The sequence below is a fragment of the Solanum lycopersicum genome, chromosome 3 (assembly GCF_036512215.1).
Source record: "Solanum lycopersicum chromosome 3, SLM_r2.1".
Lineage (NCBI taxonomy): Eukaryota > Viridiplantae > Streptophyta > Magnoliopsida > Solanales > Solanaceae > Solanum > Solanum lycopersicum.
Window position 1 is genome coordinate 63696788 of NC_090802.1, and position 21714 is coordinate 63718501.

Consider the following 21714-nt stretch of genomic DNA (forward strand, 5'->3'; position numbering starts at 1 on the left):
CATTTTGTCATTCTTATCAACTTTACATCGTCATCTTCAAAAAAACCTAGGAAAAATAATGTGTATCATGATCATCACTAACATTACATACAATGATGAAAACAACTTTGTATTATTCATTTCCCCCCCCCCCACCCCCCCCCCACCCAAAAAAAAAACCATTCTTTACAACTTAACTCTTGCAAAAAATAAAAAAAAAAGTTCTCTTTTTTATTTTTCCCATAGCATAATTTAAGCAAAATTCATCAAACATATCATTAAAAAACAAGAATACCCACGCGCACGCCTGTGTGTGAAGCTCAAACGCTTCTTGAACCCTTAATTACCGGTCGCGTGCGAGTTTACGAGGAAGAGAGAGCGTGAGGACGTGAGACACTAAGGGCGTGTTTGGTATGGAGGAAGAAGGGAAAAATAGGAACAGAAAATTTACAGAAAAAGAATTTGCTATTTCTGATCAGACACAAAAACGAAAAAAGAGTCTCGATTTACACAGAGAGAGAGAGAGAGAGAGAGAGGGGGAAGGGAGAGAGATCAGAGAGTGTGTGTAGAGTAGAAGGTGGGTCTTCGTCTTTTTTCTGATTAAGAACAGTGATTTTTGGGGGAGAGAAAGATAGCTGCGGAGAAGAATTGAAATGCGAAGCAATTTGAATGGAAGAAGAAGCTTTATGGGTTCGTATATGAACAAGTAAGAGTTGAAAAAGCATTTGGGTTTTCTCTCTACTTTCTGAATCTGAATTTTGAATTAAGTTTGGTGTTGTTGGGTTTTGTATATTTTCTAATTTTACTCTTCTTTCGAGCTTAAAAATCTCTTCTTTAATCCCAATTTCGTGTGGGGATATATTTGAACTTGAAGTGGGTAGCTTAAAGCTTTAATTTTTTGGCAACGGTTGGCATTTTATGTCTGTTTTAGGTTTTGCCCTGTAATTTTGCAAGGCAATTTGAACTTATTGAATTGGGGATTGAGGGTTTTCTTGAGCTGCGATTTTGATTGGTGTAAACGTTGGACTGAAGAAAGAATTTGAAAATTTTCGAGTTTTGGAGGGAGAGTTAGTTGACAATTATGGATCTCTAGCTGGGGTGTTAACCCCTTCAATAGTTATACTGTTGTAAGTTGGAATTTTGGATATGGGTTTTGATTCAGCATTGCTTGAATTGCTGTTGGAAGAGCACAATCTTGTTTCCACTATGGGTTTTTGGAATTGGGGAAAACCCTAATTTAGTGGGGATTTGGATTACTGACTTCTTGTGTTACTTGAAAAGTAGTGGAAACTTTGTAATCTTTGCTTGTTGTGTGTAGACTTTGTGTGTTGACAGAGATGCAACCGCCACATCAGCATTCGCGAATCAATCTTGCCGAACTGAAATCTCAGATAGTGAGGAAACTTGGACCTGAGAGGTCTAAACAGTACTTTTATTACTTAAATAGGTTATTGAGTTTGAAAATAAGCAAGGTTGAGTTCAATAAGCTCTGTCTTAGGATATTGGGTAGAGAGAATATTACACTGCATAATCAGTTCATTCGTTCCATTTTGAGAAATGCTTGCAGCGCAAAAGTTCCACCGCCAACTCCCGAGACTGATGTTTCGAGGCCTGGTGCAGCAGTTGGCAGTAATGAACCCCTAAGTGATGCTTATGAGCAAAATGGATCACATGTTTCTTCAAGCCAGGCTTCAAGTCAACCAGGTTTGTCTAATGGGGATATTCTCCCATTATCTCCTCGAAAGGTCAGAACAGGCTATCGTGATCGTAGGACTGGGGATCGTCGTAGTGCGCTTGGTCAAAATGGGAAGACCAATTTCTCTTTTCAACAACCGACAGCGACAGAATCAATTTTTGATGTTATGGAAAATGGGGATATCAATCCCCCTGATTCACGGAGGGCTGTGCAGCATTATCAAGGACTCTTGCAGCAGACTGATGATGAAAGGGAGGCATCTGGTCAAGAAACTGCTAGATTTTCTGTAATAAAGGGATCACAGGAAGGTCCAGCTTCCATATATAACAAAGTCCATGTTAGAGATGACGGGAAAGAGCTGCATGCAAGGAGTCAGCTTCAAGCTCCGCTTGGGGTTCCATTTTGCCCTGTTAGTGTTGGTGGAGCACGTAAAGCATTGCCTTTGGCAACAAATAGTAAATGTGTTACTTCTTCTAGTTATGGTGCTTTGTTGGATAGTGTATCACTTGGGGAACGCATGGAGCAGATTGCTGCAGAACAAGGCCTTGAAGGAGTGGCCATCGGTTGTGCCAACTTGTTGAACAATGGATTAGATTCTTACTTAAGAGGTTTAATTCGATCTTGTGTTCGACTTGTTGGGGCAAGGTCAGGGCACGAGCCTATAAGAAACAACACCAAAAAGCAGCAGACCCATGTGAAGCTCGTCAATGGCCTCAGACCCGGTCTTCATTCTCAGATAAGTAGTGGTAGACCTTCAGAAGTCATGCAAGAACATGCTCCCAATAACTTGATCTCATTGCAAGATTTTAGGGTTGCCATGGAACTGAACTCCCGGCAACTTGGCGAAGACTGGCCATTGCTTCTAGAAAAAATATGTTCACGCGCTTTTGAAGAATAAGCCATATGTGAACTTTGTTATCTTCCAGTTAAATTTCTGGTCCCTACTGGATCTAAGGGCACCGTTCCTCTCAAAGTTTCTGCGCAGCTGCAACATTACAGCTTTTTTGGCCCTTTTTGAATCAGTCAACAACTCTTTTGGTTGATGTTGTCTCTTGAAGATGATGCATGGAGCCCGGATCTTTGTCTCATCTGCTACGGGGCTTAACTTTGCCAGGAGATTCGCCATTTTTAGCAACCACTGGAAGGGACTTGAAGAAAGGAACACCCACGTTGGTTGTGCTGTTGTATGATTAGCATAATTATTTTTTGGATATTTACCGCATTCTCCCTCCTGTAATTTAAAGTAAAGAGCAAATTTGGCACAAGTTTTGCAGGAATAATTGTGTAGCCTAGGACTTCAGTAGAAAGGTGAAACTAGATAATGCAAAAGTTGCTGTGTATCTTCAACATCAAGATTGATTGAACTTCAATATTAACAACACGTTTTCACCAGTAGGTTTATATCTTATGATTTTTAGTTCTAGATTAATGTTCATTGGGTCTATGGCCTGCTTTTGTATTTCATGTTTCCTTACTGTGTTAATTGTATACCCAGAAGAGTTTCATTATTTGATTCTCTCATAAGGCATGATGCTAAATATGAAGTGGTTATTAAATTGTTGATATTCTGTGATCTATTATAGTCTGCACTGAGCGAATTGTCACTGGTGTGTTATGTAGAAAATGCTTAAAAGGATCAAAGCAAGCATGATATATATCTTAACTCAGACATCCATTTCAATTGCATATCCTATTTTGCATAGCATGGTTATGAAAATCCACGAGAAGCGACTGGGATTATCATATGTGTCAATTTCCATTTAGCTAATATGCCTAGTTTTAGGATGACTGACCCTTTTGGTCCAGTTCATATAATGTTTCTCTCAGGAGCTAGAGGAAATGCATATCAGGTACATCAATTATTAGGTATGCGCACTTTTTGACTTACTGATAATAATGTAATTACTTTGGTGCTGCTTAACTAACTTGCAGTGATTTGGCAGATGTTCAAGATTCCTTTTTTCCCCATTGCCTCAAAATTTGGTATGAATTCAATTAAGTTCCTGCAATATACTGCTGCTTCATTTAGTCATTTCTTTTTTCCCCAGAAAGATTTGAAAATACTTTGTTTTATTCATTATGTTCATTGACTAAGTTTACTTATTTCCATGGTCTGAATTCTTTGATGCTCCAGAGGGACAATCTTTTTTTTTGTTTGTTTAACAAAAGTAAATTTAGTTCATGCACTAGGTAGTCAATGTTAAAGCATGAATGGTTTAATGTGCATTTCTTCATTATATTCAGTGTTTCTATCACTTGGTTATATTATTTTCTGGCTAATTTGGGTTTCATTGATCCGTAGTTGCTGCTATAATCGAAGTGGACGATTTTGTGAGATAATTAGACAGTTGAGCTGGTCTAAAAGATGAGTTCAAATCCTTTATATAAAAAATAAAAGAAAGAAATGAGCTAGTTCTCATCCTGAACTGGAAAATGAAGCGAACCCATTCAAAGAAATCTAGCAGTGATTGACAGGTGGAGTGCCTAGAATGGAAGGCAGAACAACATACACATAAATTTTGTTCTGAAGATGGAGTAAAAGTTGGAAATAGAGCAGAAGATTACTGATGATTTTTCTTCCCAAGACAAACTTTACCTACCAGAAATTTGAAAAAGGTCAGAAGAAAGTTGATCTTTTTCCTTATCTCCTACCTATATGTCTTTTAGCTCCGAGTACTTGAATTTTTCTTTTAAGGAATGTCTCTTTTTCGACCACTTGAAGTTTCTGTTAAGAAATGAATACATGCATATCTTCTCTGGAAGCTGATATTTTTGTTTTTTTATGTATCTGGCTGGATTGTAAGTTTCTCTTCCTTATTGCTTGGCTCTATGTCTTTAAGATTATGTGGTTCATGTGATATCTCTATGTACTTTTCCTAATACAACTTGAATTTATTCTTGATAAATGTATTGCAAAATTATGGGATCTGGATATTTGAAGTTTCACCAATCTGCCTGCTAATGATCGTCCACTATTGCTGTTGTGTCTTCTGTGCATTTCCAAGTTAAGGATTTGTTGTCAAATTCCATCTCATTCTGCAATTATTGATTCAAGTACTAATCATAGTCTCTAATATCTTATGCTCCTTTTCTGTAAGAGATTTGCAGTCACCCAGTAATTCTAGAAGAAATTTGGTTTGGGGTAGGGTAGCTAGTGATAGAGCTATTCAAGCATGCCAGGTCTTTGGTTGGTCATGTCAAATTTCCATTTGAGAGCTATTCCAGCATGCCAATAGGTTTTTTGTTGATCATGCCATTAAGAATAATTGCCAGAGTTGGTCAGTGACTCCACAGTGCAATATAAGGTGACTGTTTTTCTCTGGTCCTTCCAACACAAATAACATCTTGGACCTAGCTTAATCCTCCTCCTCTTCAAATTATCTTGGGTTAGGCAGGCTTCTTTGACAACATGCCACTGTTTAAGGAATTTCAAGTCTTCACGTGTTTCACAATCCGAGAATTAACTTGTTCTCCCAATACGAGTGAGTGCATAATTGGTAGATTTAATTGTATAGTTGCCTTTGCTATGCCCTCTGCCATGACAATTTTTCCTCATGTTCATAAATGCATTTTAATTGATCCATTACTCTTACAAAATTAGCTACTCTGTTGATTTCTCAATCAATTGATAGTGTTCTAAAGCTCAGGCTTAATCACTGTTGACCTCACAGTTTGCTAACAGCTGTCCCCTTGTTTCTGACTTAGGTTGAAGATGTATAGGAAATGCTTTAGAGACCCTTCCCATTCCTCACTTTAAGACTGGTTTGCACTGGAGGAGGGCTAAAGAGCTCTGTTTGACCTTTATATACTAAACCCAGAAGGTGCAGTTACCCCTATTTAAAAAGAGTCAACCCGGTGCAATAAGCAGCTGGGGTATACGCAGGATCTGGGGAAGGGCTGGACCATAAGGGTCTATCATACACAACCTTACCCTGTATTTCTGCAAGAGGTTGTTTCCACAACTGGAACCTGAGACAGGCTCCCCTTCAAATCTGAGACAAAACATCAGGTGAGTGGGTGTTCCTTAGTATAGATTACATCCCCTTTCTGCACCTTCCTGTCCCATATTATAAAAATTCCCTGGTCTACCATTTGCCTCTATAAATCTGGGCACGAGGGAGGCTCAGTGAAATAGAACATGTCTGTGAAGATGCAGACTACTTGCACCTGGACCGAAAGATCCTGTGAAGCTTCACTTTTCCCTGGGATTGGCTTTGGGGCTTTCCTGCGCAGCTTAGGTGGAAGGTGAACAAGGCCTCCTTCCCTGGGGCATCAGTGAGATACCACTGTGGAAGGGCTAGAATTTTAACCTTGTGTCTGGACATACAGACCAAGTCACAGTCCCAAGTAGACAGTTCCTATGGGGCTTAGGCCTCCCAAAAGGTAACGGAGGCGTGGAAAGGTTTCCTCGGGCCGTCCAATCTTTTGATTAAAGGGGATGAACCATCTGCTAGGGATTACCTTAAGTCTAGTAATAAACGCACTTCCGATGAGCAGGAGTGTGTTTGCCCACATCTCTTTAACAAAAGCTTTGATATTTCCTTCTAGCTTTGTTTCCTAAAAGCAGTAGATGTTTTCTTTCTGTTGTAAGCTAAACTTTTCTGCACCCTTCTTTTTTGTCCTGCTATTCGGCCCCTTTCCGTTCCATGCGATGATGTACAGCTTCATGGATAATCAGTGTGTGGGAATTTCTCCAGCTCCATGTCCCGCTGTCCTTGTTATTAACATTAAATTTCAGGATTTTAGTTCCTTCGTACTTCTCCATTTTGGGGTCATACAACTGACAATGCATAATTCGACTTGTTTAGCTTGCTTTCTTTTCTACAGTTTCATGAAGAGAGATAGACCTTACATCTCACAGTCTCAGAAATCCACCACATAATGCTTGCACATTTCCAGTACATTTTATTGTAGTAGATTGTACCCACAATGATGCTTCTATATCTGAATTCTGAATATGAGTCAACAATAGGTCTACATGTTAGACGTCATCCTCTTCATGATCAACTATCTGTTTCTCCAATTCAGTTGAGTTATGGAGAGGAATAATATCATCACTGTTGATAGCAGCCATCTCAACTTTCTCATCTTCTTACACGACCAAGACCACCTGTAGTTGATTAGGGCTGCTGTGGAGAACACGCTGATCAGTGACCTCAGACACATTTATAGTGTTTTAGAAATTGTCGATGCTCCGACAGAATGACGGCTTCAATTTCCATCATTACTGGATTGGTGTCGGTCCACAAATTCAATCAAAACATGCCTTATTTGTTCATTCCAAGCAGCTGGGAAATCCTGGCCCATATTATTTTTATGTGGATGTGATCAGTTATGTAGCATTGTGTAGGTGCAGATGCAGAATTACTCTTCTATCAGATAACCCTGGCTAATTCAGGCTGAGTAAAGTTAGATCAGATTTCTATGTGTTTTACTAACTGGGAGCCCCTAAATTCTTAGCTAGATCTGCGGACACCTACAATATTATGCTTTAGGTGAGATTCAACTTCCAAATATCTTTATCTTCAGTGATTTAACATGTACAGCAATTGCTATTTGGTATTTCTCTTCAGTTCTGATTCCATGTAATAGTAGATTACAACTGTCATCGATGAACCAGTTCCTGCTTCGCAGTGGGTTCACGTGAACCAGGTAGCTTTTTCTTGGACCTGTGTATTTATTAAGCAACCCATAATTATATATATTTGACTGTGAACCCATTTATTATTGTATATACTAACTTGAGGTCTATGTATGAACCCATAGAACCTCAAATCCTGAATCCCTCTGCTTGCTCGGAGGGGAAGGGCGATGCTGAGTGATTTAATGCTCTCCTGGTAACTTCTGCAGAGGTACAGAACACATACAAAGTTCTCTTGATATTTAAAAGATAGCTTAAGGAAGTTACCTGGGCTAGGCAAATAACTTGGTTCTTCAATTTGGTCCTTCAATTGGCATGTAGATTAGGGTCAGTTCTTTTGCATCACAATTTCTCTCAGGGGATTTGGATTCTGATTGAAAGAAAAAGCATTATTTGGATTTTGCATGTAATTGATTGTCCTTGATTATCCTTTCTGCTTTTGATATCATTTCTTTGTTTTCCTCTACATGGATCAGCTACTTTAACTTATGCTTTGCATCCAGGAACAGACATGGATATTCATATTCGGAGATATTCCCTTAAATGCAGATTCATTGTTTATTATACTGTCACCGACAAGAACTTTAATCTTTCTAAATAGAAACGAAGAGGTCAATCACCAACAGGAGGAGGATATGAAAGAGAGTACAAACAACTATTCCACTCGAGTAGAACTTCTAAATGAAGTTGGAGGAAGCAAAATTGAGGTGATGTGACGTTGATATGCTAGAATGCTGCATACCACACCTTGTAGAAACGCGGTACAAATTTCTTGGCCATAAAGATACCATAACAGCTTAGAATAAATAGGTATTGGATTATTGCTTCATTTGAACAATTCGACGCCTTTTCCATTCACCAGAACTTCTCTACCCTCTTGCTAAATTTTTCCTACCATAGGGATTTGAAATTTAAGTGACTAAATGATTAGATTATTTTGGTCTGAACTCTCTGCCCTTAATTCCTGTTTGGGTTCTTTCTGTATGTAATTAAGATTTTAAGTGACTGAATTCTTAATATTTTCACTTTAACCTACTGTCCTCAGTTCATAGACTGGAGCTTACGAGTAAATGAGTGTGTTGTCTTTCATAGTGTTAGTTGCTGACAAGTCTTAACAGTTCTCTTCATAAAGTGGTACTTATCAGCTATGTTGTTCTAGATTCTTCAAAAATCTCATCGAGTGTGTATATTCAAGTATAGTGCATTTTTGAAGAATCTGACTCGGACACGTCAACATTTTTAGAAAATCCGAGCAACTTAGCTTATCAGGACAATTGAGTGTTTATATAACAGATGGTGCTAACTTTGAGTGTCTATTTATGTATTATGCTGATATTATACTAGTATTTAGTAAATGACTAGGCATCTTAGTAACATTTTTCATGTGTTGTACATTGCAGCTGTAAATGATGGATATGTAAAAGCATAATACATAATATAACATAAGTTAACCTCCCAGAGGCAAATTGAGCTCTTCACACTTCTTTTCCTCTGTTTAATGCTGAAACATGATCATGGGGCTCTTGACAAAGATGGAATATTTACAAACTGACACCATCATAGATAAGTCTCATATGGTCATGCTAGCTAATAGAGGTATAATAGATATACTTCATCCTATGCTGATATGGACATACATACACTGTAGCTTTGTTACCATATCATGAAATACCACCACCCTATGGGGTTCAAGAAATGGAAGTTGACATACATGTCTTGATTCTCCAGACACTTATTATTGTTCTTGAAGATGCAGCAAGTTGTCTATTGATGAGCATGTTCTGAGGAGAAGGATGAGTTAGAACTATGATTGGACCATACAAATATCCTCCACAATGGTCTGCGTTTGCGTTTATGGTGCCGAGATGTCACTTCTGATTCGGTTTTTCTAAGCATTTCCCACATGACCTGAACATCCTCGTATCCACAAGTTTGTATATCGTCATGAAGCTTCAAAAGTCCAGCACCTGAAGAAAATAAAAGTAAAGGTACAAACGCGTTAGTGAATCTTCAAAGCTATTGCTTCTATTTCACAGAACATGCAGGTAAATCATATTATATATCACACTTTTTGAAACATGCTGCAGAAAAGTGATTCCAAGTATCAACTTTATACTTTTGAATACATGATCTTTAGCTAAGGACATATAAAGTGGTAGATGCTTCATGTTGAAAGAGCACTGAAGAATCGGATACCTTGGCTACTCTATGTGGCCATATTTATAGAATCAGGAATATTACTATCTGGTTATCTTGAACAGAAAAATATCATAATACAGAAAGTGAAATTAAAATGTCGTTTTTTTGACTTAAAAGAGTATATGAGGATACCTATGGTTAGCAATTGAAAAACAGATAGAAGATTGGACAAAAACAAAGCATATATTTGGTTGGTAGAGGCTTGTGTAACTAGCAACTTGGCCAATGTTTCTAAAATTTATATTCTAACAGAAATCAGATTAGTGGATTGTGATGGCACTTAGCTAGTGGATGGAAGGAACCACTAATGGAATCCTAGAAAAGATGCTTGCCATTTTATAATGTGTGAAGTGCTCATGAGTCATGACCTAAAGAAATGTTACTTGCTACTTTAGACATGAATGCAATTTTAGGTAAATTTGGTATGTTTCAGTGCTTTTTACAATAAGATAAGAATGCAATTTTAGGTAAAACAAGCATACCTAACACTTAAGATACTTCCCTTTTCCTCATATTTTCATCATTGCTTCATCACTCTGGTATTTTTTAAACCTATTTTTGAAAACGCTTTTCTTGACCCGAAGATCTATAGGTGAGATTTAGGACTGCGTACACTCTACCCTCCCTTGTAGGATTACATTGTGTATATTGTTGTGTTGTTGTAAGCATGCCAAACCTATTTGTAAGCGACTATATGATCATTTTTGTATAATATGCGTGGAATCTTCTGCACAATTCTAAACACAATTCAACATCAATCAATATTGCTAACTAAAAGATGTTTAATTGACCACCCTTCAGTCCATCCAACTCACGAATGTAGATAAAGCAACACTCTACACTCTATCCCCGCCTACTACCCCCCCAAAAAAAAAAAGCAATTTTCAAAAGAAATAATTGATAAAGTTAAATTTGTTGAGAAGGTCACATACATCATGCTTTGTCTCAAGTCTCAACAATTATGAAAGCAATTTTATATTTTCTTATGCCTTCAATTAAATTCCAAACTTTCACCGTTTTTTAAATTTATTTTATTTTCCACGTGTAAGGTATTACGTAATTACTTAATTACACAAACAATCCTCCTCCTCCTTCACAAACTACACCCTCCCAACTCCCACCCACTCACCGCACCGGCAAAACCACTACATAGTTATAATAAGAGAGATGAATAAATCTTTAATTTTTTTTAAAAAAAACTTTTAATTGATATGGATATAATTTTATGTTCTCCAGTTTTTTTGCTCAGGTAAACACCTCCTATCTTAAAAGATTGTGAATTCGAATCACCAATTAACAAAACAGGCGGGAGCTCCGTCTATAAAAACTACCAAAGGCGGAGCTACCATAGAGTTATAAGAACTCAATAATTTTAGTATTAAAAATTTTATTTAATACAAACAATTTATTCAAATTCAGTGAGGAGGAGGAATTTATGATTTAAAAACTCATAAATTAAAATTTCTGTTTCCACCTCGGGATTCGAGCACATGCAATTTGTACTAGGTTCAAAATTCGAAAACTCCGAATCCGGTTAAATTCTCAAATCTCACCTCTTTATTTAGAAGAAACTAAAGAGAATTTTGTTTCAATTCAACAAATCGAATGGGAAATGATCCTTCATTAATTGCTAATTCCATGAACAGAGAAGAAGAAACTAACCATTTTTTCGAGCTTTAACACGAGCAGAAACAGCAAACCAAACACGCCTTACAGGAAACACCATTTTATGCCACCAATCATCCATCACTTTGATTTTGATCTTCAATTTCTTCCTACGACACCTTCCTCCTAATCGACTCAACAAAATCCTTAACCCGGCCAGACCTATATCTTTTTTTTTTAATTCTTTCAATTGTTTTTGAAAAAAGCTAAGCTGAACAAACTTGAATTTTGAGAGAAGAAAAAATGAGGATAGTATTAGGGGCTCAATGCCACTTTTCTGCTTTTTATAGAGTGGAAATTAATGACTATTTTTCCCACTTTCAAGTTTTTGTTTTTCCAATTAAGAATCTACCCGCCGACACGTGACAGTGTTCTACTTTTTTCTTATGAAATTATTTCATGCCACGTGGTTTACCTGTTATATTTTCTTCTTAATTTTCACTTGATTGTGTTTTGTCTTTCTTACTAATCTATACTCTATTTATCCATTTTTAAATATTGATAATATTAGAAGTATTTTTTATTTAATTAACTCAATTTAAATACGTCATAATCTGTTGCTTAACATAACAAAAGATTTCAATTATATAGAAATGTGAGACTCAATTTGACGAGAATTTAGGAGTGTATTTCACTCACGCGGAAAGTTTAATGACATTGTTAAATTCAGTTAATTAAGTAGATAAGTGTTTTTAAAATTGTCAATAATTTGAAAATTTATTGAGAAAAAAATTAAGTATCTATTTTACTTTGAAATTTTTATTAATCAATTCAAATTATGTCTCTAATGATTAGTGTTTAATTTATATAAATATCATAACAAAATTTATAAATTTTTTTAAATAATGTGTATTTTATTACGTGTAAAAGTAAAAAAAATTGAATATTTTTAATTTTGAGTTTTTTGTGGGAACAAGTAATTTGAGTTGAGTGGATACAAAAACGTGACATGTTTATGTGGGAAAGCAACAAGTAAACAGAAATTGTGGTGATTTGGCCGGTTTGACTGTGCATTTTTTACGTGAGCATTTTTATTTAATTAAGTTTAAAAGTAGAAAAAATAGGTTAGTACTACTACCTCTAAAATGTTTTCCAAAAATAAGAAAATTACAATTTTGTCGGTGGTAATAATAAAACATTTATAATTGGGTTAATTAAATAATAATAATATATTTCTTGTATTTATACAAGTAAAATACTAGGAGAATATGATTTTGCTTGGGCAATTCAAACTATTGATTTCTTAATGAGACTCCTAGCTTAATTTAGATTGAAAATAAAATTGAGTTCGATATTATATATTATAATAGTAAAGAGGTTCTATACAAATCTTGTTCATAATCTGTGATTGTGTTAAGTAAATTAATATTTTCTCTTTCTATTATTGTTTGTCATGGTTTCTATAGTTAAAGTTAAACTATAATAATTTTGACTAACACTTTAAGATTTATTTTTTTATCATATTGATATATAAAAAATTTACAACTAATTATACTTTTCATATAGTTTTTAAATATCTAAACTTTTTGTTTAAAATATAGAATTAGTATCTAATTTAGCTTTGGAAATTATTGAAATTAATTTTGAAAAATGCAATATAATATATAAATGTAGACGAAGAGAGTAATATGTTTGTTATTAAAAAAAGAATTAAAAAATCAACAAATTATTTTTATGATATATATAAATTTATCCACCATTTGGAATTGGTAATCATATTAAGAATATTCCCAAGACTGAGAAAAGGAATTAAAGGATCAATATTTATTATGTACGTGAATTTTTATTTACCCATTATTTGTGATTGGATTAATCATATTAATAATATCCCAAGATTGAAAAAAAGGAATAAATAAAGAACCAATATTTATATGTACATCAATTTTACCTATTATTGGTGATTCGATTATTTATATCCTCAATATTGAAAAAGAAGGATCGATATATTGCTTTTTTAAGTGGATTAAATCTAAAAATTTATAAAGACAGTCACGTAAATTCGGTGCTTCAAATTCATTGAGATAAATACTTCTTTTTTTTTATGTCCTCTCGATAAACAATATATTTGCAAGCGTTATTTTTATGACTCTCTAAATTAAATAGAAACGCACGTTATTTTTATGACCCTCGTAAATTAAAAAGAAACACATATTATTTTATGACTCTCGTAAACTAAAAAAACACACGTTATTTTTATGACTCTCGTAGATTAAAAGAAACAGTGTTATTTTTATGACTCTCATAAACTAAAAAGAAACAAGCGTTATTTTTATGACTCTCGTAAACTAAAAAGGAAACACAAGTTATTTTTATGACTCTCATAAATTAAAAAGAAACACGTGGTATTTTTATGACTCTTGTAAACTAAAAAGAAACACAAGTTATTTTTATGACTCACGTAAATTAAAAAAAGAACACGCTTTATTTTTATGGCTCTCATAAACTAAAGTGAAACACGCGTTATTTTTATGACTCTCGTAAACTAAAAAGGAAACACACGTTATTTTTATGACTCTCATAAATTAAAAAGAAACACGTGTTATTTTTATGACTCTCGTAAACTAAAAAGAAACACAAGTTATTTTTATGACTCTCGTAAATTAAAAAAAAACACGTGTTATTTTTAAACTAAAAAGAAACACACAAGTTATTTATCGTAAATTAAAAAAAAACTATAAATTTCTTTTTCAAATTTTTAACTAGTTCATTTTTGTTTAATATGACATTACGAAAATTAAAAAAAAAAATTAATCACAATCAACCATGGATGTACATCCAGACAAACCATTGACAATTTGTGCACAAGTTAATTTTCGCAAAGTTTGCTATTATCATGACATGCTATAAAGCTATGCATGATTGATCTTCAAAGTCTATAAATAAAAATATTTTGTATTTAATCCTATTTTTAGCTTAACAAACCTAAAGTTTGAGTAGACGAAGGTAATCAAGATTAAATTTAATTTCTCCGTTCTTGATTAGACATATTTCTTCATAAATTATATAGTGTTATATCATATGATTTATGTAAATTAATTGAAATGACATTTAAAAAAAAAAAAACAAGCAAGTGTAAAATAGATTCTAATAATTGGGACATTTGCACTTGCTAATTTTTTGGCACGTGTGTTACACGTATAAGCCAAGATATTTAATATTTTTTATTATAAAATAATAACAATATTATTATATAATTTTTGAGTGAAAAATTATACGTGAAGCAACTAAAATGATAAAGCGATTAAAGTGTTAAGAATTAACAATAGTTAAAGTTTTATAAAGACGGTTATACAAATTTGTTGCTTCATATTTATCGGGTTAGGGGCTTCTTTTTTCTTGTGTCTTTTTCTATATGAATATATTTTGCACACGTTATTTTTACAGACTTGTATAAATTAGAAGAAATTGAAAATTTTCTTTTTTTGAAAATTTTAAAATTTATTTATTTTTATCGAATATATCAGTTTAAACAAAAATCACAATTACTCATAGGTGAATATTTTGATATCCACAATCTCTCAAGCAAAAATTGTACATTTTCTCAAAATTTATCATTGTACAAGATGGAGTTATGAACTAAGCAGTTAGCTTAACAAAGTGAAGTTTGGATAGGCACGAAGGTAATCAAAATCAATTTCAATCCTCCGTTCTTGATTAGATTTATAGTTTTTCATAAACAAATGCAATTTTATATTACATTTTCATATTGTAAAATGTATGTTAAAAAATAAAGATATTTAAAAATAATAAAGTAAGTAAGTAAAAAAGCGTGAAATAGATTTTGAATTTATTCTTATGACATTTACACTTATTAATCTTTATATGTGCATTGCACGCATATGCTGAATCATCTAATACTAGGTATTGTATAATAATATGGGATAATGTCCAAGTACCCCTTCAACCTATGTCCGAAATCTCAGAGACACACTTATACTATACTAAGGTCCTATTACCCCCTGAACTTATTTTATTAATAATTTTTTACCCCTTTTTAGCTTACGTGGCACTATCTTGTGGGCCCAACGATGGTTGACTTTTTTTTCGAACTAGTGCCACGTAGGCTAAAAAGGGGTAGAAAAATACATATAAAATAAGTTCAGGGGGGTAATAGGACCTTAGTATAGTATAAGTGTGTCTCTGGGATTTCGGGTATAGGTTGAGGGGGTACTTGGGTATTTTCCCTAATAATATCAATAATGTTATATAACTTTTGAGTGGATAATTATACATTAAAGAATAAAATATAAAGTAAAAAATAAAGTGATTAAAGTGAATAAAACTTAAAAGTGGTTAAAATTTATAACGATAGAGTCACATAATTTTGATGAATCAAATTCATCGGATCAGGTGTTTCTTTTTTTTTTTAAATGTCTTTTTTGTTTAAATATATTGATACATGTTATTTTCACGATTCATGTAAGATATATAATAAATTGATAAATTTATTTTTTCGAAAACCACTTAATTTATTCATTAATTTTTATCGAATATTGCGTTAGAAAAAGTAAAACAGTTATAGTGAGAAATAATTACGGGCGAACATTCATATCGACGATTGACAATTTAATATTTAATATCTCTGAAAGCACCACTAATGGTGCATAAGCTGATAGAACAGCAGGCCAAGAAGAAGAAGAAGAAGAAACTTCTCTTTGAATTTTATGAATGCTGTGTATTTACATTGATACCTATACATCACTATATATAGATGTTAATCAACTAACTAACTAGACTAGTTAAGATACCTAACTACAATTAATCATAACAAACTTTTGTAACTGATTTTTAACTAACTAGTAACCAACTTTTAATCTATACACTTTAACTCAACACCCCTCCTCAAGCTGATGGCTGAAAGATATCTTTCACTCCCAGCTTGGCCATTAAATGTAGATGTGAAGCTTTCCAAAGTTCTTTAGTAAGCAAATCTGCTAGTTGATCTTTTGTTGATACATGTTGTGTCTTGATCATATGTTGTAATATCTTTTCTCTAACAAAATAGCAATCTATATCAAAATGCTTAGTTCGTTCATGAAAGATAGGATTAGATGCAATTTGAATTGCTGTTTTGCTATCACAAAATAGATTGACTGGTTGTTTAATATTGACTCCTAACTCCTTGTATAATCCAATAAGCCATGTAATTTCAGCCACTGTTGATGCCATACTCCTAAACTCAGCTTCTGCAGAACTTCTAGCAACAGTTTCTTGTTTCTTCGACTTCCAAGAAATGACAGCATCACCAAATTTTACAAGATAACCTATGACAGATTTCCTTGTTTGCATACAAGTACCCCAATCTGAGTCACAGTAGGTTGTAAGTAATTCTGAGCTTTGTGAAGGCATAAACAAACCTAATCCAGGAGCTGTTTTAATATATCTGACTACCCGGAGAGCTGCTTCCATGTGAGATTCTTTTGGAGCATGCATATACTGACTCAGAACTTGGACAGCAAATGATATGTCTATTCTGGTCATGGTGAGATATAGTAATCTACCTACCAGCCTTTGATATCTTCGAATATCCTTCAAAGGTTTATCTTCTTGTATAACTCCTGAATCACCTTGTACATGTAAATCATATTCAATAGAAGTCAACCTTACATTAGGATCTATTGGAGTATAGACTGGTTTTGCACCACTTAATCCTATCTCTGAAATAAGTTCCAAAGCATATTTGCGTTGGTTCATAACATACCCCTCCTTGGACCTAGCAAATTCAATGCCAAGAAAGAAAGTTAACTCTCCCAGATCTTTCATATTGAACTTGAGCTGAAGGTCATTCCTTGTTTGTACAATCAAAGACTCACAACTCCCAGTAACAAGAAGATCATCCACATACACAAGTACTATAATCAAAGAAGAACCAGTCTGCTTAGTAAACAGAGAGTAGTCATAGTGACTCTGAACAAAACCAAGCTGAAGTAATGCCTCAGTTAACTTCAGATTCCACTGTCTAGGAGCCTGCTTGAGGCCATACAGTGATTTGTGAAGCTTACACACTTTAGTAGTTATCTCAGACTTACTAAAACCAGGAGGAATCACCATGTATACATCCTCAAGAAGATCACCCTGTAAGAAAGCATTATGAACATCCATCTGAAATATAGGCCAATTTTTAGCAGCAGCAACAGCCAAAACTGATCGAACTGTAACCATCTTTGCAACAGGAGAAAAAGTTTCAGTATAATCAACACCCTCCTTCTGACTAAACCCCTTGGCAACTAGTCGAGCCTTGTACCTCTCAACAGCTCCTGAGGCCAAATATTTCACTTTAAACACCCATTTACAACCAATAGGATGCTTGCCAGGAGGAAGATCAACAATGCTCCATGTGTGATTAGCCTCCAAAGCACTGATTTCAGCCTTCATGGCATCAACCCATTGAGGATGAGAAGAAGCCTCAGTAAATGATTTAGGCTCAGAGACAGAAGAATAAGCACTAAGTGCAGCATCATAGGAAGTAGAAAGAAGATTATATGACACATGATTGGAGACAGGATATAAGCAAGCAGTCTTAGACATAGGAGTAATAAAATCAGTCATCCATATAGGAGGTTTAGTTAGTCTAGAAGATTTTCTGAGACTAACAGATTCTGGTGGAGGAATGGGTAGTAAAGATATTGATTCAGATGAACTAGAGTTAGGTTCTATAGAGGAATCAACAGGCATAGTGAGAGACTGATCACAAGGCAGATGTGTAGAAGTACAAGTATCATCTGTGAATTGGAACACAGGAAAAAGTGAAGAACTAGAAGAATTCATATGTTGAAAAGGAAAAATGGATTCTTGAAACACAACATCTCTACTAACAAAGAAAGTTTTTGTATATAAACCATAAAGTTTGTAGCCCTTTTGAAGACTAGAATAACCAAGAAATATAGCTGGAACAGCTCTAGAAGCAAATTTGTCTAACTTTTTTACCTCAGAAGCAAATGCAAGACAGCCAAATACTCTGATATGATCAAGAGAAGGAAGAGTGTTATACAACAATTCATGAGGAGTTTTACCCTTAAGAATTTTAGAGGGTATCCTATTGATTAAGTACACACTTGTAAGAACACACTCTCCCCAAAATTTGAGAGGAAGATAAGATTGAAATCTCAAAGACCTGGCCATCTCAAGAATATGTCTATGTTTTCTCTCTACAATCCCATTTTGCTGTGGAGTATAAGTACAAGAACTCTGATGCAATATACCCAAAGTTGTAAGTAAAGCAGAAACTTGAGAATTGAAAAACTCACAACCATTATCAGATCTCAACACTTAGATAGTGCTAGAAAATACATTGCCAAGCATTTGAAAGAAATTCTGTAAGGCTACAATAACCTCTGACTTAGAGTTCAACAGAAACACCCAAGTATATCTAGAGTAATCATCTACCAAAGTAAGAAAATATCTCTTATTGTCATGAGTAGGAACTCGATAGGGACCCCATACATCAGCATGTAATGTATGAAAACAAGCTGGTGTAGTAGTGGTACTTAAAGGAAAAGGTAATCTGACTTGCTTAGCAAAAGGACAAACAGTGCATATATCAATACAGGAAGAAGACATATGCTTGCAACAACTAAGTGTTCTTAGTACACTAACAGGTAAGTGACCCAATCTTTGATGCCACAGAGTCAAATTTGAAGGTTTGTGAGAAGAAACCACATTAGCAGTTGTAGCTTGAGTTTGCTGAGACTTTATTTGAGTTCCCTGAGTCTTCAACTGAGTATCAACATGAATCACATATAGATCATTCTCCAGTGTACCAGTCCCCCTCACATTCCCATTTGAGAGGTCCTGGAAAACACAATGATCAGGATAAAACATAGAACAACAATTTAATTCCCTTGTAAGCATGGATACAGACAAAAGATTATAGTGAAATTCAGGAATATGTAGCACATTTGAGATCTTAGCTCCTCCTAACACTTGAGAAGACCCTATGTGACTAACATGTGCAAGACGACCAGTAGGTAGATGTACCTTGTTACACACATTCTTATCTACAGAACTGCACTGTGTTAACATATTTAAATTGTGTACCATATGTTTGGATGCACCTGTATCAATGATCCATTTGTCAGCATCAGGAATAGGAGAAGTGCATATACCTGAAGCATGTGCAGTAGCATTATCACAATTATTCTTGACATTCTCTGGCTCAATCAGTTTCAAAAGCTGCATATACTGGTGTGGAGAGAAATGAGGATGAAATTGCTGTTGATGAGAGTGCAACTGCTGCTGTTGGGATAAAACACCAGAAGATACAGTAGGTTGAACCTTAGAGGAACAAGGCTCATTAGTTGTATTTTGATTATGCATAGGCAAACCAGGAGTATTGTTGAATCCTACATGATTAGCTGAAACAGAAGCAGTATTGTTTCTCCTTTTACCCTTCCAATCAGCAGGATATCCATGTAATTTGTAACAATTAGCTCGAACATGACCCTTCCAGTTACAATAATCACAGTAAAGAGAGTTATTACTGTTAAATTGTTTCTGATTAGATCTAAAACTAGCTCCCATAGGAGGATTAGACACTAACTGTGAAGTAGATCCTGATCTTAGCATGTGTCCTTTACCATTGCTAAAAAATGTCATAGAGCCTGTTTGGCTCAGCTTAAAAGCTGGTCAAACTGACTTAAAAGCTGGTTTTTGACTTATTTAGTTGTTTGACAATACTCAAAACAGTTTATTTTAAGTTAAAAAAAACTTATTTTAAGCCAAAAGTTAAAAGCTGGGGTAGGGGTGCTTTTTTATTTTTAGCTTATAAGCTGTTTTAAGTTGACCACGTTTTTATTTTTTTGTGCTTAATATTTTTATACAATCTCCAAATTACCCATATAACCCTAACATTTCTTTCTTCCATTTATCCCTTTTCACGTTTGACATAACAACTTCAGCACTTTTATCCAAACGCATAACTGCTTATTTTTAAAATAAGTTTCAGCACTTTTAAAAGTACTTTTTTAAAGCTGCTTTTATTAAGCCCATCCAAACGGGCCCATAGTCTCATTTATTCCACCAACATTAGCTGAAACAGAGTTATCACTCCCTGTTGTGCTCAATTTACCAAGAATTCTCTGACTTTCTTCAGCCATTATAAGAGAATAAGCTTTGTTTACACCTGGTGCTGGATCAAGCATCATAATCTGACTTCTAGATTGATTATAAGATTCATTTAGTCCTAAGAGAAATTGCATCTGTCGTTGATACTCAAAATGCTCTACATAGGCCTTAGAGCTCTCACAGGCACAGCCAGGACAAGGCATCAATGAATCATACTCCATCCACAATTCCTTAAGCCTAGAAAAATAGCTAGAAACAGACATAAGCCCCTGTAGTAGTGTAGCAATCTCCTTATGCAGATAAAAAATTCTAGATTCATCAACTTTGTCAAATCTCTCTCTTAGATCAGTCCACACTTGTTGAGCACTACTTGCATAGACTATTCCACTCAGTAATTCCTTACTTACAGAGATCATTATCCATGATAGCACTATAGCATTGCATTTTTCCCATAGATCATGTAGAGAAGAATTGAATTTATCCTTACTGCATTTTCCATCAATAAATCCTATTTTTCCTTTACCTAGAAGACCTATCTTCATAGATCTACTCCATAATGAGTAGTTTTCTGATCCAGTAAGTTGAATAGAAACTAGAGAACTATCTAGAGTATCACATAACTGTAAGAAAAGTGGATGATGAGAATCCACCATTGTAGTTCCTCCTTGAACTGCACCACTGGTTGAAGATTCAGTCGGCATGATCAATTGTTGTTGTAATTGCGATCTTCAATAGCTTCTAGGATAATACAGTATTTCAATTCTTCTACTGCACTGAAAGCTAAACAATCGCATGAGCAACACCTAAGCTCTGATACCATGAAAGCACCACTAATGGTGCATAAGCTAATAGAACAGCAGGCCAAGAAGAAGAAGAAGAAGAAACTTCTCTTTGAATTTTATGAATGCTGTGTACTTATATTGATACCTATACATCACTATATATAGATGTTAATCAACTAACTAACTAGACTAGTTAAGATACCTAACTACAATTAATCATAACAAACTTTTATTTGTAACCGATTTTTAACTAACTAGTAACCAACTTTTAATCTATACACTTTAACTCAACAATCTCTCTTACAAAAAAAATATGCATCTCCCAAAATTCACATATATCACAACATACAATAGAGCTTTATAAATTAAATTTTTTAAATCTAATCTTACTTTTAGCTTAACAAATCTTAAGTTTAGGACATGAAAGTAATCAAAATTGAATTTCGATATCTACTTTCTTGATTAGATTTATGATTATTCATAAACAATACACTTTCATATGGTAAAGTTAATGCAAAGAAATTACAAAATATTTAATTGGGTTGATTCAATATAAGTAATAATAATAATAATATATTTATTGTATTTATACAAGTAAAATATCAGGAGAATATAATGTATACAAATTTTATTTATAATTTGTGATTACGTTAATTAAACTAATAGTAATATTTTTGTTATTGAAAAAA

The 21714-nt window shown here is 34.2% G+C and overlaps 2 protein-coding genes across 2 annotated transcripts; one reads left to right on the forward strand and one right to left on the reverse strand.

Moving 5' to 3' along the window:
- Positions 1–353: 353 nt before the first annotated feature.
- LOC101249541 (uncharacterized) lies at positions 354–3238 on the forward strand. Its single transcript, XM_004236395.5, has one exon. It carries the CDS (start codon positions 1317–1319, stop codon positions 2571–2573), a length of 1257 nt encoding a protein of 418 aa, XP_004236443.1. The 5' UTR covers positions 354–1316; the 3' UTR covers positions 2574–3238.
- Positions 3239–20158: 16920 nt separating this feature from the next.
- LOC138347714 (uncharacterized) lies at positions 20159–20944 on the reverse strand. The gene has a single exon (XM_069296028.1). The coding sequence runs from the start codon at positions 20942–20944 to the stop codon at positions 20159–20161; it is 786 nt and encodes a 261-aa protein (XP_069152129.1).
- Positions 20945–21714: the final 770 nt, after the last annotated feature.

Coding starts and splice junctions, on each gene's coding strand:
- LOC101249541 (XM_004236395.5), top strand. CDS start 1,317: ATGCAACCGCCACATCAGCATTCGCGAATCAATCTTGCCGAACTGAAA.
- LOC138347714 (XM_069296028.1), bottom strand. CDS start 20,944: ATGCCGACTGAATCTTCAACCAGTGGTGCAGTTCAAGGAGGAACTACA.